Source organism: Lissotriton helveticus, chromosome 10, assembly GCF_964261635.1.
Source record: "Lissotriton helveticus chromosome 10, aLisHel1.1, whole genome shotgun sequence".
Lineage (NCBI taxonomy): Eukaryota > Metazoa > Chordata > Amphibia > Caudata > Salamandridae > Lissotriton > Lissotriton helveticus.
The window spans coordinates 1,129,776,223-1,129,792,553 of record NC_136071.1 but is presented as its reverse complement, the minus strand read 5'-3'; the positions used below and the strand labels follow the sequence as shown (position 1 = coordinate 1,129,792,553).

Genomic DNA, 16,331 nt, shown 5'->3' with positions numbered 1-16,331 from the left:
AAACAGAGAGATAGTTAAATGTCTAGACATATAGGCATCAGGACATCAATTGAAGTTATACATATCAAATGTATTACCCAGTCAGTAACATGTTACTAACATAACATAATAACAGTTGGCTTATACCCTGCCAAACCAGAGTTAACCTATCTTGTCAGAAATTTGCGAAAGATTAAGCTATTGACATTGTAAATGACAATGCCATTTATTTATCTGTTTTCAACACCAACACATAAATAAACAATTTGTCATTTACAATGCCAATACCTCTAACTTTGTCAAAGGCGAAACCGTTGCATTGTAAATGCTTGTTTAATCATGGAGCGGAGTTGTAATGGGTGTTGTCCCCAAACAGTTAAAGGCCACCCTATGTTGCTTATTGAAGAGGCTATTTCTTCACTTTACACAGTACTCATGAAGCCCTTTGTTGTAAATGAATCCGCTTTGTACTGAAGGTGGTTGTTTCGACCTCTGGCACAACCAAAACTGATACAAAAAGAACTGCGATAAACACAGAAGTTCCATCGGTTGCTGGCTTGGGTCCAAATCACACTAGGAAAGAAAACTGCGTGTCAGCTTTTACTAACAAAGAGGAAGGGGTAATGCAAAACTGGAGCACTAACATTAATTTAAGAAAATAGAATGTACCATCACAGGGGAAAAATTCCTTCTATTCTCTCGAGGAGATGGCCACATTTTGAAATAACAAAGGATATCTACGATTTCCGACCCAATGAATGGCAAGGTCACATTATTTCCCAGTACCCCAAACCCTAATTTTAAACCTTGGCAAAAGGCATGACTCATAAGTGAAGCTATCAAAAACAACCAGACAACCTTTAAACCAATATATAGTATTTAGAAGAAAGATGGTTACAAATGAAAGTGAGTCATTGCTCACTCATCGCTATCAAAGGTCACTTTACAATGACAGAAATAAAAGTATCTCTAAATCATTTTTAGATTGGCCAGTTTCATTTTAACACAAATAAAGACAATTAAGACATTGATACTGTATGCAGAGAATAAATACAACTTTATTAACCGATGACAGTTTTATTGACTCATTTGATATCACTGTAACATGGGAAACAGAAGGTATGCATTAAGGTCGAACCACATACTGACCAAGTTCGAAAATGACATCCTGTACAACCTGACAAAACAACCACCTCTATCGTGTTACAGTGTAAAAAAAGATCCCACAAAATTTGTTTATTCAGTGCTTGAAATGATCACAGGGTGATTAATTCCATCAATACTGTAAACCATCATAGGTAACAAATCTTTAGTAAAGCTTCGAATGTAGTGTGCATTTACAGTTAACGTTAGATACAGGGTTTTACAACTATATCCAAAAATTAAATGTGATTTTATTAGGTCTGTAATTGTTAGGGGTTTAGGATCTAATCAAGCATACTTTAGTTACTGAATTAAAGTGGGGATTTTATTTAATCTTTAATTCAGTTTCACTAAAAAGTTGGCACGAAACAAATTAAGCACCCCTGCTAAAAATTACCGAATATTTCCCTAAATTTATAAGCAGCTAATAGCATGAGGTGGTCAAAAAGGCATAGTTGCTGTTTTACAGTCTATTGGTACTGTACGGATATCAAAGGTTTAAAAAAAATCTGAATATACACAATGTAAACATTAGTCTTGTATAGCTTCCCCCTTTTTCCTTGAGCACAGCTCCCATTTACCAAGCAGGGGGTCACACAAAATAACTCAAGATTTTGATTGCCTGTAGTCCTCTGGGGTGAAAAGGGAAGTGTATCAGCTCTATAGTTCCACAATTACTGACGAAGGAGAAGGCAATGGCCTATTTAAATAATCTTGTCTGCATTTTGCATCTTCACGAAGCTTCTCCTTCCGAAGGGGATGTAGGTGTTGTAGGAGAATCGATGTCAGGCCTCTGGGCAATTCTTTCCAACTCTGCTTCAGCATCTGTTGATATAGATTTCTGGACTGCATATTAAAAGAGAGGAGGTTATACTACACATATTTGTATGTAAAACTAGTAACTTACTAGCAGTGCTGTTTTACTACATTTTCTTTAAAGACAATTGGTTTTTGCATGTTTAGGTTTGGCATGACAACGCAGCTGCCAAAGGACCCGCCGTACCAATTCTTTTAAATATGCATAATTTAGGCTTTAAGTCCACCAAGAGGATTGTTTTTCTCTCACCTCATGCTACTTGCTGTTTGGTCTATCATTCCGCCTAGAAATACATGAGTGACTATTTCCCATCTGGAAAGTGCACTGGTTTATCACACTATCTGCACATTCAAATCTTTATCTCACTCGCATTCTTTACAGTAACCAAACCTTTTTTCTACTTTTCCCACCAGAATTGGCAAAGCCAAAAGATCTAGCCCTAATGTTAGGTACATAGTTTAAGCATGTCTGTTGGAACGCTAAGGCTGGTATTCAGAGTAAAAAACAAGTTACTTACCTGCACACTGTGGTTCTCCGGTATGGAGTTCTTTCATAGTTTCACATGTGTCAATCTCCGCCCCCATGGAGGTGTGAGTCCCACAGTAATTAAAATAAGAAGTGTAAGGCAATGCATTGTTTGCACTTCTTGTTATTAGGAATATGGAATAGGCATCCTGGAGTCATAGGGAGGTCATGAAATATCTTGGGTGTAAAAACTGCAGAACATCCTTCAAAGTGGCCATCCTGCTTTTTCACATATCTGTTTAACTGTCTCAAGTCCAACACCAGTATCCATTTGCCTGATCTTTCTTTTAAGAGAAAAACATTTTAATAGAAAACTGTGTTTTGATAAGCGTAATGGACTTTCTCTGTGGCCTTCTTGCATAAGAGTGACTGTATTTCCTTTTTCAACAGACCAAGATATTGATGTTTCCTCCTGCGAGGTGGATTTTGAGGTTTATGAATAAAATTGAGGGTGTGACCATATCAAACTAGGTTTAGCACTCCGCGATCTGAAGCAATAGTACTCCAGTTGCTGTAAAAGCCAGAAATACTTTCGCTCTCCAATGGAGGAGTTGTAGGGATGGTGACTGATGCCAAGGGATTGTCACCGATGTCTTGTTTACAGACCTTGTCCTGTAACAGTTGTCTACTGGCTAGAGGTTTGAATAGGCAGCCGTGGGCGGAGCGCCATATTGCTGCTGTGACTACAAAAAACATTGCCTTGCTAAAACTGTTGTTAGGGTTGAGTCCTATTGGATTGGTAGCCTCTTTTTCTTGAATATTAATCCCCACCTCTCACTCCCAGAAAGAGATGATAACGTTGTTCCTCAGAGATCTGGTTGTCTCTGTGTCGTATTTTGTCCGTAGGGGATCTTCAACATGTTTCCCAAACAAAGTCTCACTGTCAAAAGGCAAGTCTAGAATCTTTGACTAAACCTCTGGTCTCAAAGATGTTGCCTTCAACCAGCCTTCAGATCTTAATACAGCTGCCCCTGCTGCCTGTCAAAAACCTATAGAAGCAATTGTCCATACCTGTACTGATGATCCCAGAAGACATCAGTTCTCCTTCCTAAAAAATTGTTTTAGCCTCTTTACATGTGTCTTCAGGCAACAAGTCTATGATTACCCCAACTTCTGACCATATTTGGCAGAATGGCCAAAGCACTGGTTGCTGTAATGGTTATAGCACCCATAGCTGAAAATCTTTTTCCCAATATTATCTTGACGACTATCCTCCATATCAGGAGGTATGGAAGAAATGCGTTACTTACCTGTAACTGCACTGGTTGCTGTAATGGTTATAGCACCCATAGCTGAAAATCTTTTTCCCAATATTATCTTGACGACTATCCTCCATATCAGGAGGTATGGAAGAAATGCGTTACTTACCTGTAATGAATATGCTACTTACCAGTATGCATCTGTTCTTGGCATGTAGGGCTGCTAACATTCATATCTTATGCATAGATCGCCGCCTAGTGTTGGGTCCGGATGATTGCACATTGTTGTCCTGGAAGAGTCTTCGAAGTATCACGAGATAGGTGGCTCCTCCCCTGAACTACAGTGCGCATGGGCATCGACTCCATCCCCAGATTGTTTTTAGCCATTGTGGCAGAGATGGAGTGAAACAGTGTAAAGGATGTCCATGCTAATGATGAATATAGAGAGAGTATCTGCAGCCGCTACGGGCACCGGGGAGGAGGGCGGGCGATATGAATGTTAGCAGCCCTACATGCCAAGAACAGATGCATACTGGTAAGTAGCATATTCAGTTCGAGGCATGTGGGCTGCTAAATTCATATCTTATGCATAGAATACATAGCAGTCCCTCCATTAACGGCGGTTGCCCGTGCCAGCTGCAGAAGCTTGAAAAAGTGTCTTGAGAACAGCCTGTCCTACAGCTGCTTGCTGTTTTGAATGCACATCTACACAGTAATGTTTGGTAAATGTGTGTGGTGTAGACCATGTGGCTGCTCTACAAATGTCTTCTAAGGGAATGTTCCCTAGGAAAGCCATGGAGGCCCCCAATTTGCGGGTGGAGTGCGCCCTTGGGGGTATTGTTAAAGTACGTTTAGCCTTTTGATAACAGATTTGAATGCACTTAACAATCCATCTGGCTATTCCTGCTTTGGAAATGGGGTTGCCTTTGTGCTGTGCTGAGAAGGCAACAAAAAGTTGTTGTGTCTTTCTAAAGTGTTGTGTTCTGTCAATGTAGTACATTAGCGCCCTCCTAACGTCTAATGTATGAAGCATTCTTTCCGCTACTGTTTGTGGGTTTTGGAAGAATGCAGGTAGGTCAATAGTTTGGTTGATATGAAACTGTGACACCACTTTAGGAAGGAATTTGGGGTTAGTGCGGAGCACTACCCTGTTGGAATGTATTTGTATAAATGGCTCTTGGATTGTGAGCGCCTGCAGCTCACTTACACGTCTGAGCGATGTGATAGCAATGAGAAAAGCCACTTTCCATGGAGAAACTGAATTTCGCAGGAGTGCAGTGGCTCAAAAGGTGGGCCCATCAGCCTAGTGAGGACCACATTGAGGTTCCACACTGGAGCTGGTGGTGTTCTTGGAGGAATGACTCGCTTCAGTCCTTCTAGGAAGGCTTTAATGGCAGGCACCCTGAAAACAGAGAGGTGTTGCCTATTCTGGAGCTAAGACGCTATGGGGGATAAATGTATCCGAATGGAAGCGTAAGCTAGATTGCATTTGTAAAGATGTAACAAATAGCAGATGACGTTAGGAATGGATGCATCTAGCGGGTTGATATTGTTGTCTGTACAGTACATGACAAACCGCTTCCATTTAGCTGCATAGCAAGCTCGGGTAGTGGGCTTACGTGCCTCCCGGATGATGTCCATGCATTCTGGAGGCAGGTTGAGGTAGCCAAATTCTAAGACTTCAGGAGCCAGATCGCCAGATTGAGCTGTCGCGGATCTGGATGCTGAATGTCGCCATGGTTCTGCGTCAATAGCCTGGGAGTGAGATGCAGTCTTTGATGCGGTACCACGGAAAGTTCCAGAAACGTGGTGTACCATGGTTGGCGTGCCCACGTTGGAGCAACCAGGATGAGCGTCATCGAGTGTTGCTTTAGCTTTCTTGCCACCAGCGGAATGAGAGGCGCTGGGGGAAAAGCGTACGCAAATTTGCCTGACCAGTTCATCCATATCGCATTCCCTTGCGATTCCGGGTGAGGGAACCTGGCGGCAAAGCTTTGGCATTTGGCGTTTTCCCTTGTGGCAAACAGGTCTATCTCTGGATGACCCCACTGCTGGAAGTACGGGTGGAGAACTGATGGATGTATCTCCCACTCGTGCATTTGATGGCTGTATCTGCTTAGCAGATCCGCCATCTGATTGTCTTTGCCCAGGAGGTGTTCCGCCATGAGGAAGATGTTCCTCTGAATGGCCCACTTCCACATGCTCTGAGCCAGATGAGACAGCTGTGGAGAGTGCGTACCTCCCTGCTTTTGGATGTAGTACATGGCGGTCATGTTGTCCGTCCGGATCAACACGACTTTGTTGCACAAATGTACTTTGAAGGACTTCAGCGCCATGAAGATTGCCATCAATTCCAGGTAGTTGATGTGCAACTTCTGCTGCTGGGTTGACCACAGTCCCTGCACAGTGTAGTGGAGCACATGGGCTCCCCACCCTTGGAGAGATGCGTCCGTTGTTAGGATTATCTGTGGCACTGGCTCTTGGAACGGTCGGCCCTTGCAAAGGTTGTGTGGATTCCACCAATGCAGAGAGTTGTATGCCCGACCGGTCACCAACACTAGGTCTGTTAGCTGTCCCCGAGCCTGTGTCCACTGATTCGCCAAGCATTCTTGGAGCGGGCGCATGTGCAACCTCGCGTGCGGGACTATGAAGATGCAGGAGGCCATCATGCCTATCAACTGCATGAACACTCTCGCTGGCAGGGAGTGTTGCGGTCTGAACTTTTGGCACAGCGACTGAATGCAGTCGATTCTGACTGGGTTTGGCTGAGCCATAGCAGTCAGGGTGTTTATTGTCGCGCCCAGATACTGCCGCACATGGGCTGGTTGAAGGTGCGACTTCGGGTAGTTTAGCGAGAACCCCAGGCTGTGAAGGAGTTGAATAGTGTGGGACATGTCTGCGGCGCACTGTTGTTCCGACTTTGCTTGAACAAGCCAGTCGTCTAGGTACGGGTAGACATGTATGTTCTGTCTCCTGAGGTGCGCCGCCACTGTCGCCAGACACTTTGTAAACACTCTGGGGGCAGTAGTCACCCCGAAGGGTAGGACTTTGAACTGATAGTGCCTGTTTAGAATGGTAAACCTGAGGTATTTTCTGTGGGATGGGTGGAGTGGGATGTGGAAATAAGCATCCTTGAGGTCTAAGGTTGCTAGGAAGTCCCCTTGATTGAGCAGGGGAAGGATTTGTTGCAGTGTCAGCATGTGAAAGTGTTCTGACAGTATGTACATGTTGAGGGGGCGTAGATCCAGAATAGGTCTGAGGGATCCGTCCTTCTTTGGGATGATGAAGTACAGGGAATAGACCCCTGTCCCTTCCTCTTCCACTGGCACAAGCTCGATTGCGCCTTTTTGCAGCATTACCAGTACTTCCTGCTGCAATAAGTGCAAGTGCTCTGCCGACATAGGACGGTGTCTTGGGGGAATGTTGGGAGGAGTGGATGTCAACTCCAAACAGTAACCGTACTGGATAAGTTTTCTCACCCACCTGTCCGTGGTGATGGACGTCCAGACTGGCAGGAACTGCTGGAGTCTCCCCCCGACCGGTGTTGTATGGTCGGGGGGCAGTGACAGAGAGTCACTGTTTGTTGGCGGTAGAGGAACGGGAGTTGTTGTTTCCTCTGCCTCTGCCCTTGGCACTGTTACCTCTGTAACCCCCTCTACCCTGCTTGTGGTACGAGGATTGTGCACCACCCTTCGCGTATTGAGTTTGTTGGCCCAATTGTCCTCTGGTAACACCACGTGCTCCTGAGCGACGAAAAGTGTTGCCCCTGACTTGTTGAGACTGAAGCGCCCCCATGGACTTAGCAGTCTCGTTGTCCTTTTTTATTTTTTCACGGGTGGTGTCTACATCTGGACCAAACAGGGTGTCAGGATTGACGGGCTGGTTGAGGATTGTAGTTTGGATGTCAGGTTTAAATCCAGATATGTGAAGCCAAGCTTGTCGCCTCAACATGACGCTAGTGTTAATCCCCCTAGCCGCTGTATCTGCCACATCAAGTGCACACTTTATTGCAGCGTTGGAGATAAGCTTTCCCTCTTGTATGAGCATTTCGGCTGCTTCCTTAAACTCATGAGGTAGGTGTTGAAGGAGCTGTTCTAGGGTGTCGTAATGCGCCCTATCGTATCGTGCCAATAGTGCCTGCGTGTTTGCAATACGCCATACATTGGCAGCCTGCGCCGCCACCCTCTTGCCCGATGCCTCAAGCACTTTCGACTCCTTGTCTGGGGGAGGAGCTTCACCCGTTGTTTGGGAGTTTGCCCTCTTGCGGGCATTGGCGACCACCAACGAGTCAAGAGGCAACTGTCCTCGAATATATGCAGGATCTCCAGGTGCTGGCCTGTATTTTTTCTCGATACGTGGGTTCACCACCCTCGCCCTGGTAGGTTCCTTAAAGATCTCTGGGGCATGTTTAAGGACACCTTTAAGCATAGGAAGTATTTTAACTGTTCTCTCTGAGACGGAGAAAGTGTCAAATAAAAAGTCTTCCTCTACCGGGTCAGCATGCATGTCCACATCATGATTTGCTGCTGCCCGTTCGAGTAAAGCATTAAATGCAGCAGAATCCTCTGTTGGAGATGTACGTGTCCCAAAGGCTTGTGGATCTTGTACCACCTGATGGCCACTTTGGTCCCCAGTGTCGCCATATGAGTCCTGCTGAACATCAGGGTCATTGCCAACTGGGAAATTGTATTGGTCCTGTTGGTCATCATCATCCCCTCCTGATTGGTTGGGGGAAGGTGATGGACTCCTTCTTGGTGGTGGCAGAATAGGCTCAACAAGTGAAGGAATGTCGTGTGCTGGTCTCTTCTTCTTCAGTGGAATAACATATGATTCCAGTGGTTGGGAAGTGATTTTCCTCTTATAAAGGGTCAATTTCCCTGTTTGGGCATCGATGCAATGCTCAGATAGCTCCTCTGAGGCGTGATATGGATCCGAGAGGCTCTTTGGCGTGGACGGATCCGACGGTTTTGGCACCGACGTGGTTGCAAAGGCCTTTGGGGCCACCTTTGGTGGCAGAGTGTAAAGAAGCTTGCTTGAGGATTTCTGAGGTGTGTCCACCGATTTCGGAGCCAATGGCGTGGAAGCCGTGGACGACAAAGTCTTTTCCCTTATACGTTTAAGGGAGTCCGTAACCTGCTTTGTGAAGGAGGTAGAGGGTTTTGTAACCGACGGCCGATCTTCGGTGGCGTCGGGGTTGCTTGGTGTCGACGGTATTTGCGTCGCCGAATCTTCGGCTGCAATGTGTCGGGGCTCCGTTGAAGGCTTTGGCGCCGATGCAGCAGATCCCGCATCCTTGTGCCGATGCGTGGAGCCAGCGGCCGTTGGGTCGTGGCTTTTAGTCGACTTTGGGTCGGCCGTGCGTTTACTGGACGGCGCCGTAGCAGCGTCCGCCTTCTTGGAGGAGGGTTCCTTGTGCACCTTCTGCGGCGCTGTCGACTCAACAGCCTTCTTCGACTTTTGTGGGCCGGAGGGCGACGGAGTCGATGAAGGAGCAGGCTTCGATTTTTTTTGTAGGACGTCGGCCATTTTAGGTTTTGTTGAGTCCGTTGGTTTCGGTTTCGTTTTCGACTGGACGTCGGCCATCTTGTGTGCCGTAGGATCCGAAGGTTTCGGTTTCGATACGGGCAATGGCGGCTCCGCTTGAGTGTCCGTGGCCGGGCCAGAAGGCGGGGCCGGGGATAGCGGTGCAGGGTCGTGGGTAAGGCCGAGTGGCGATCCCGTGACCTGAGCCTCAATAACGTAGACCTCGGGGCATAGCTCCTCCTCTGAGCTATCTTCCACGGCCCCATAAACTTCTTCGTCGTCCCCTACCTCCTTGACGTATTCAAGGTCTGGGGCCTGTCCTTCGATGTATTCCTCTGGATCGGCCTGGACCTCCGTCGACGGTGGTGAAATCTGGAGATGATGGCTATCGCCTACCTCCTCGGGGTCGTCGAATATGTTGTCGGGTGCCGGTGTCGCTCGCTGGGCCTCAAGGCGCACCGCGCGCCGAAGCTTGAGCGTCTTCTTGGACCTGAACTTGGAGCAGGCCATGCAGTTTTCTTCGTTGTGGTCCAGCGACAGGCATTTATTACAGACCGGATGCACATCGATGTGTGGATATTTGGATCCACAGACGGGGCAGAACTTGAACGGGCTCCGCTCCATGTTAAGTTCGTCGGGTCTTGCTGCGACGAGAAGGCCTCGATGTCCGAGGAGTTACTTGACTCCGTAGATTTCTGGCTTAGAGAGTCGGACGACGCTCGAGACCGTACGCAAACAATACCGACGCAGGTAACGAAGGCCTTTTGGCCTTAAGATGAAAGTTTATCGGTTCCGACACGGAGACGTCGAAACCACATCCGAACCCAATGGCGGAAAAAAACAATCTGGGGATGGAGTCGATGCCCATGCGCACTGTAGTCCAGGGGAGGAGCCACCTATCTCGTGATACTTCGAAGACTCTTCCAGGACAACAATGTGCAATCATCCGGACCCAACACTAGGCGGCGATCTATGCATAAGATATGAATTTAGCAGCCCACATGCCTCGAACCTGCAGTTATCCAGTATTGGTCTCTTTCATAGATTCACATGCCTGAATCATTCCCCGTCGTCGGGATGGGAGTCCCCGGTACATAAATAAAGTAATGTCTCATTAGACATATAGAGTAATAGGCTTTTGTAGAAAGAACCAAACTCTAGAGAAGAGACAATCAGCTATCACCACCCTCTAGAACACTCTTGGAAGGAGCTCTGGTCCCTCAGATTTTTGTAAGCACAGTGCTAAGTAGGTGTATCACAGAGAACTAAGTGAGCCCTTCCAGGGGAGGGAGGTGGGTTGCATGTCAATCTATGGAAGATACCAATACTGGATAACTGCAGTTACAGGTAAGTAACACATTTTTTATCCAGTATTCGGGTATCTTTCATAGATTCACATGCCTGAATCAGAGTAGCAAGCAAGGATAAGCACATTTCGGATGGTACAGCCAATACGAATTCACCAGATAATAACATATCAATGTGAAACATAGAAAGTACCAAGCTGCAATCAAAGAGACCAGTAAAGAACACAATAAAGAAATGTGGGTATAAAAGCAAGGATTGTGGGATGAAAAGAAGGCTCACCTCTATTGAAATAGATGACGTAGCACCGCCTGTCCCACTGCAGCATCCTTCATTAGTTCCGTAGTGCCATGGAGGTATAAATCGCCCTAATGGAATGGACTCGAACCTCGGAACGCAAGGGTTGACCCGCTTGCTGGTGACAGAAAGTAATAGCTCCAGAGATCCAACGAGAGATACTTTGTTAAGTAAGTGGAAGACCTTTCCTAGGTCGACTGTAAGCCACAAAGAGTTGGTTTGATTTACGGAATGATTTTTTTTTTTTTTTTGCGTAAGACCTTTATTAACACAATGCAGTTTACACAGCATGAGCCTACAACCCTGGGGCCGGCTCACAACGATATACTGGTCATCTAATGAAGTAAAAAGGCAGACATGAAGGAATCGTGTATAAACTTTAGTCAGAACCGCCCCTTGCTCCCTTCGTAGGTCTCTTAGCCAGCACTTTAACATGAGTCTTACATTTTGTCATTTTGTAGATAAGAACAGGAACATAACTCAACTAAGGTAGAATTTAAGGCAACATTTAGGGTCTAGAGAGCGTAGAGCTCTCTCTGCCGCCGTAGGAGGATATGGAAAGAAGGTCCGTAAAACTATAGGCTCATTGAGGTGAAAGTCTGATGGGACTTTGGGCACAAACTTAGGATTAGTTCGCAGTATAACCCGGTCATGTTTGAATTAAAGAAAAGGGTCTTGAACTGAAAATGCATGAAGCTCACTTACTCGCCTTGCAGAGGTAAGGGCTAGAAGTAGTGCCGTTTTCCAAGAAAGATATTAAGGATCCACTCTGTGTGATGGCTCAAAAGGGCGTTTCATAAGCTGAGCCATAACTGTGTTGAGTTGCCAAGTGGGAGGCAGAGACTTTACGGGAGGAAAAGTCCTGAATAGGCCTTTGAGAAATTGCTTAATCAACCTATTAGACCAAAGAGAAGGGCCTGCGGAAGATCTCCTGAAACATAAATAAATAAATATTGCTGCCAGGTGGAGAAGGTAAGGTAATATCTGCTCTGGAGAGGACGAAAGAGGGTGTATTTTGGCTGACTGACACCAGATGCAGAATCTCTTCCATTTTAAGGAATATGTTATGTTAGTACTCTCGGCTCGAGCCAAGCCAGAGCTGCCCTGCAGTCCGGAGGAATGTCTAGGCCATGGAACTCTCGGAACTCAGGAGCCAAGCCGATAATTTGAGAGATGCTGGATCCGGTTGTTGGACTTGTCCTGGGTTCATTGTGAGGAGTGAGAGACTGGTTTCAGAGGGATTGGCGGTTCCAGGTGGAGAAAATGGAGTTCCGTGAACCAATGCTGGTGTGGCCACGCTGGAGCTATCAGGATTAGCCAGCAGGGTTCTGCCTTCAGTTTCCGGAGGACCCTGGGAATTAGAGCAATCCGTGGAAAAGCATAAGCAAAGACGTTGAACCATGCGATCGAAAATGCATTCCCTAGGGATCCCTGTTGGGGATGCCACCGTGCGAAGTTTTGGCATTTGGCGTTCTGCTTGGTAGCGAATAGGTCCAAGAGAGGGGTGCCCCATTTGGAGAATATGCGGTCAAGAGTCCGCTGGTTCAACTCCCATTCGTGACATGTTGTTTGTTGCCTGCTTAGTGAGTCGGCTAGTTTGTTGTCTGTTCCTGGAACATATTCTGCTCAAAGGGAAATGTTGTGATGCAGTAACCAGTTCCAGATCTTTTGAGATTCGTGAGAGAGTGGAAGTGAACGAGTACCTCCCTGTTTGTTCAGGTAGTGCATTGTCGTAGTATTGTCCGTCCAGACAAGCATTAGAGAACCTTTGATCCTGGGAAGGAATGCCAGGAGAGCCAGATAGACAGCTCGTAGCTCGAGGAGGTTTATGTGAAGCTTCCGTTCTGAAGGAGACCACTTTCTGCTGATTCAATGTTCTTGGAGGAAAGCTCCCCAACCCTCCTGGGACGCATCTGCTGTGATGATCTGAGGAGAAGCTTGGAGCAAGAAGGGCAGGCCTTGAGAAAGATGTCGTGGATGAGTCCATCTGAGGGGTCACCTGAATGACGTCGAAGGATCCTTCAAATTGAATCCATTGGGCCGACAGTGCTTCTTGGAGAGGGCGCATGTGGAGACGACAGTAGGGAACCAGCAGAATACAGGATGACATCATTCCTAGAAGGGATTTGAAGAGGCGTACTGAGAGAGACTTCTTGGATTTTATGTGATTTGCCAAATGAAGAAGTTTGTTCTGTCGCTCTTGTGACGGGAAAGCTTTCTTCTGGGTTGTGTCGAGAGTAGCACCCAGAAAGGTTATTCGCTGAGAAGGTTGAAGGACAGACTTGTCTTGATTGAGATGGAGTCCTAGACAACTGAAAAGCTGTAGGCAGGCGTCGGAAGACTTGGTCGCGCCTTTTAGAGAAGGTGCCTTGACGAGCCAGTCGTCGAGGGAGGGAAAAACCCGATGGTGGTGTTGCATGAGATATGCAGCCACGGGAGAAAGGCACTTCGTAAAAATGCGTTGAGCTGACTCTAGTCCAAAATTAGCGGATTTTAGCGCTACAGCGGCAGGAAGAGATTACAAGTCACGATCAAAATTAAAACAGATTAGAATCCTGATCAAGTGTTGAGACTTGAATCATACAGCCTCCAACACCCCTTTTGAACTTAGAACTGAATCATGATCAGTTGTTGAGACCTGATACATACAGCATCCACACCATTTGACTTGAGTCTGACTGAGTGAAGGAGAATATGGGCTCCTGCAAGGACAACAGCCCTACCATTGAGAGTGACCACACTGGCACCCCATGAGCCCTCCTGTGCCTGATTAGGCTGCCAATTTCTGTCCAAGTTCTGATGAAGACCCGCACTGACACCCCATTAGTGCAGACCTTGGGTTGAAACGTCGACAATCTGAACCGTGGACCAGTTGAGATACCCTGCAATGAGACTCATTAATCCAGTCCGCAGAGGATTGTGGAAATAGTGTATTCTCTGACCACAACCCCTACCCTCCCTTCACCATTGTATATATTACACAGTCACCACAGCACCGAGCACCAATGTCACAGATTACTTGTCACAATGTATATATTCTCCGACAGCCTTGCAAATGTAAATTTGGGTAATTTCTATAAATGAAGCAATTTATAAAAGCTCTTAAATACCCGATATGGACATTATGAAAACCCACGATATCCTCAGGAGGCGAATCAGCTTGAGTAGGCACTGGGGACGCTGGACAAGGGATAACGTAGTCATCCCACTCATCATCATCATAGTTCCAACTCTCTTGATATTTGACATGCAGTTCGGAAGGACTTGTAGCAGTTACGAACATACTGCCATCGTCTGAGTCTTCCTCCTCCTCCAAAGGGTGAGCTGGAGGTAATGGATGGACCCTGCTAGGGGAAGTCAAGGCAGGTGTCAACGTGCGTTTTGTTATCTTGAGATGGACATACGCACTTTCCACTTGGACTCTGGTGTCGTCGATGAGCCCGTCGGTGAAGTCGTCGACGGTGAAGCACCGATAGACACAATTGGTGGTAACGTCGATGAAGCTCCCGTCGACGAAGCGGTCTTCGACGGTGTTGACGTAGCCAACGGAGCCCTTCTCGACGGTGTTGTCATCGGCGGAGCCCTCAAGGTCGACGGAACACTTCTCTTCGACGCAGGCGTCGACTAGTCCGTCGGCGATCGTAGTGTCAACGAGGACTTGGACCTCGACGCTGATTTCTTGATTTTTATCGTCGATGATATAGGTTTCACAGCAGTCGACGATGAAGTCGTCAACGTGGACGAAGCTGGAGCCGCCAAAGAGGTAGAAACAGTTGTCGTCGACGAGGTTACTCCCACAGCTGTGGACTGAGATTTTCTCGTTGACGAGGTAGTCTTCGACGAGGTGGAACTAGGCTTCTTAAAGGTGTGTTGAACTTCCTGAGGAGAAACCTTTGTTGGTAGAGCCTTAAGGTGTGCCTCTGAAGACTTTTTGTGCGTCTTTTTCTTTTGAGGGGGCTGCGACGAAGGTCCTGGAGAAGCAACTCTGGGCCTTTTCTGAGAGAATTTTGAAGATTTGGAGGAACCCTCACTCTCCTCAGAAGACAAGGCTTGGTTTTGGTCTTTGATCTTCTGCAGCCAAATTAAAAGACGTCCCTCTCGGTCTTTAAGGGTCTTTGACGAAAAGGTACTGCATACCTTACAGTCCTTTGAGGAGCGATCCGGGTAGAGACAGTAGAGGCAGTCCTTGTGCTGGTCGCCAACATGAAGCCTCTTTTTACCACAGGAAGCACAGGACCTAAAAAGGCCTTTCTTAAGAGTATGTGCCATGAAGAAAGTGAGAACTTCACACGGAAGAAGGAATTCGGAAGAAAAAAAATCACTGGAATCCCAGTAACAAGGAAAACTGAGCAGAGCTAAGTGGAGACTCTCTTAGCAAGGCGTGCGGTAGAAAATCAGAGGACTAGAGCTCCTTCCAGGAGGTTTCTAGAGGGTGGTGATAGCCTATTGTCTCTTCTCTAGAGTTTGGTCCTTTTTACAAAAGGACATGGATATGTTACTAATGTAAGGCCCTTGGCCTATTACTCTATATGTCTAATGAGACATACTTAATTTATGTACCAGGGACTCCCATCCCGACGACGGGCAATGATTCAGGCATGTGAATCTATGAAAGATACCCTAATACTGGATAACAAAGGGTGATAGGGTTCCTTAAATGCCTTTGTGCTGCCCGCATGACCAGGGAGTCTGACTTCAGATGACTGTTGAGGCAAGCTGGTGATTTCTCTGGGGCTTTGGTACTTGATGTCGAGGCAAGGAATAACTGTTGTCACTGTAGTAGGGTTTTTTCATTAAATTGAGTACCTCTGCCCACATGTAAACTATGATTGGTGTGTACTTCACCAATTTCTAGATGTTTCTTTGATGTCAAAAAAAGCAGTCAGTCTGCTTCATTGGCACTGAGATCAAATCTTTTTGATGCTCTTTCTAAGAGCGCATGGAAATCCCCATCTCATCCAAAGAAGAACCTGCAGCCAGAGGTGTTAGAGGAGCTGAGAGTGGGGTTATATAGTCATTTTATTTCTGTCCCATAGCAGACTGCTGATCACAAGGAATTTCTTCTCCTTCTAGTTTGTCCTTATTATTATTAGCATTAACTAGGAAACGTTGCTGCTGGTCCCAATTAGAGGATGGTTCCCCAGGGCAATACTGCTCCTACCACTAAGAGTGGCAACTCATAATTTCAAATATTTGGGACTATGGATCACTAGGGATGACAGTGCTCATTAGGAAGAGAATTCCTCCCCCAAGATAAAAAAGCACATAACACATTGGTGGAGCCTTTGCTCTCACTAATGGGGAGGGAGGCGAGTTTCAAAGTGATACAGCTATCCAGGTTTGCCTACATATTACAAAATATACCCAACAGGATACTTTCAATTCCTTCAGAAAAAAGACCACTGGATTAGGACCCTGTTCTGGGAGGGAGGACCAGACAGGATTGCCCTCCACACACTTCAACGCTCAACATATGAAGGGGGAATTGACCCACAGAAGGTCCGTAAATATTATGAGGCAGAACAAGTATGCATGGTGAATGG

The 16,331-nt window shown here is 46.5% G+C and overlaps 1 protein-coding gene across 1 annotated transcript in view; it reads right to left on the bottom strand.

The window, feature by feature from the left end:
* Positions 1–1,010: 1,010 nt before the first annotated feature.
* DYNC1LI1 (dynein cytoplasmic 1 light intermediate chain 1) overlaps positions 1,011–16,331 on the bottom strand; it is a 528,072-nt gene continuing 512,751 nt past the window's right edge. Inside the window, exon 13 of the mRNA XM_078663930.1 lies at positions 1,011–1,968. Coding sequence (XP_078520056.1) covers positions 1,856–1,968 — 113 coding nt within the window. The 3' untranslated portion in view covers positions 1,011–1,855. The remainder of the gene's footprint in view (positions 1,969–16,331) is intronic.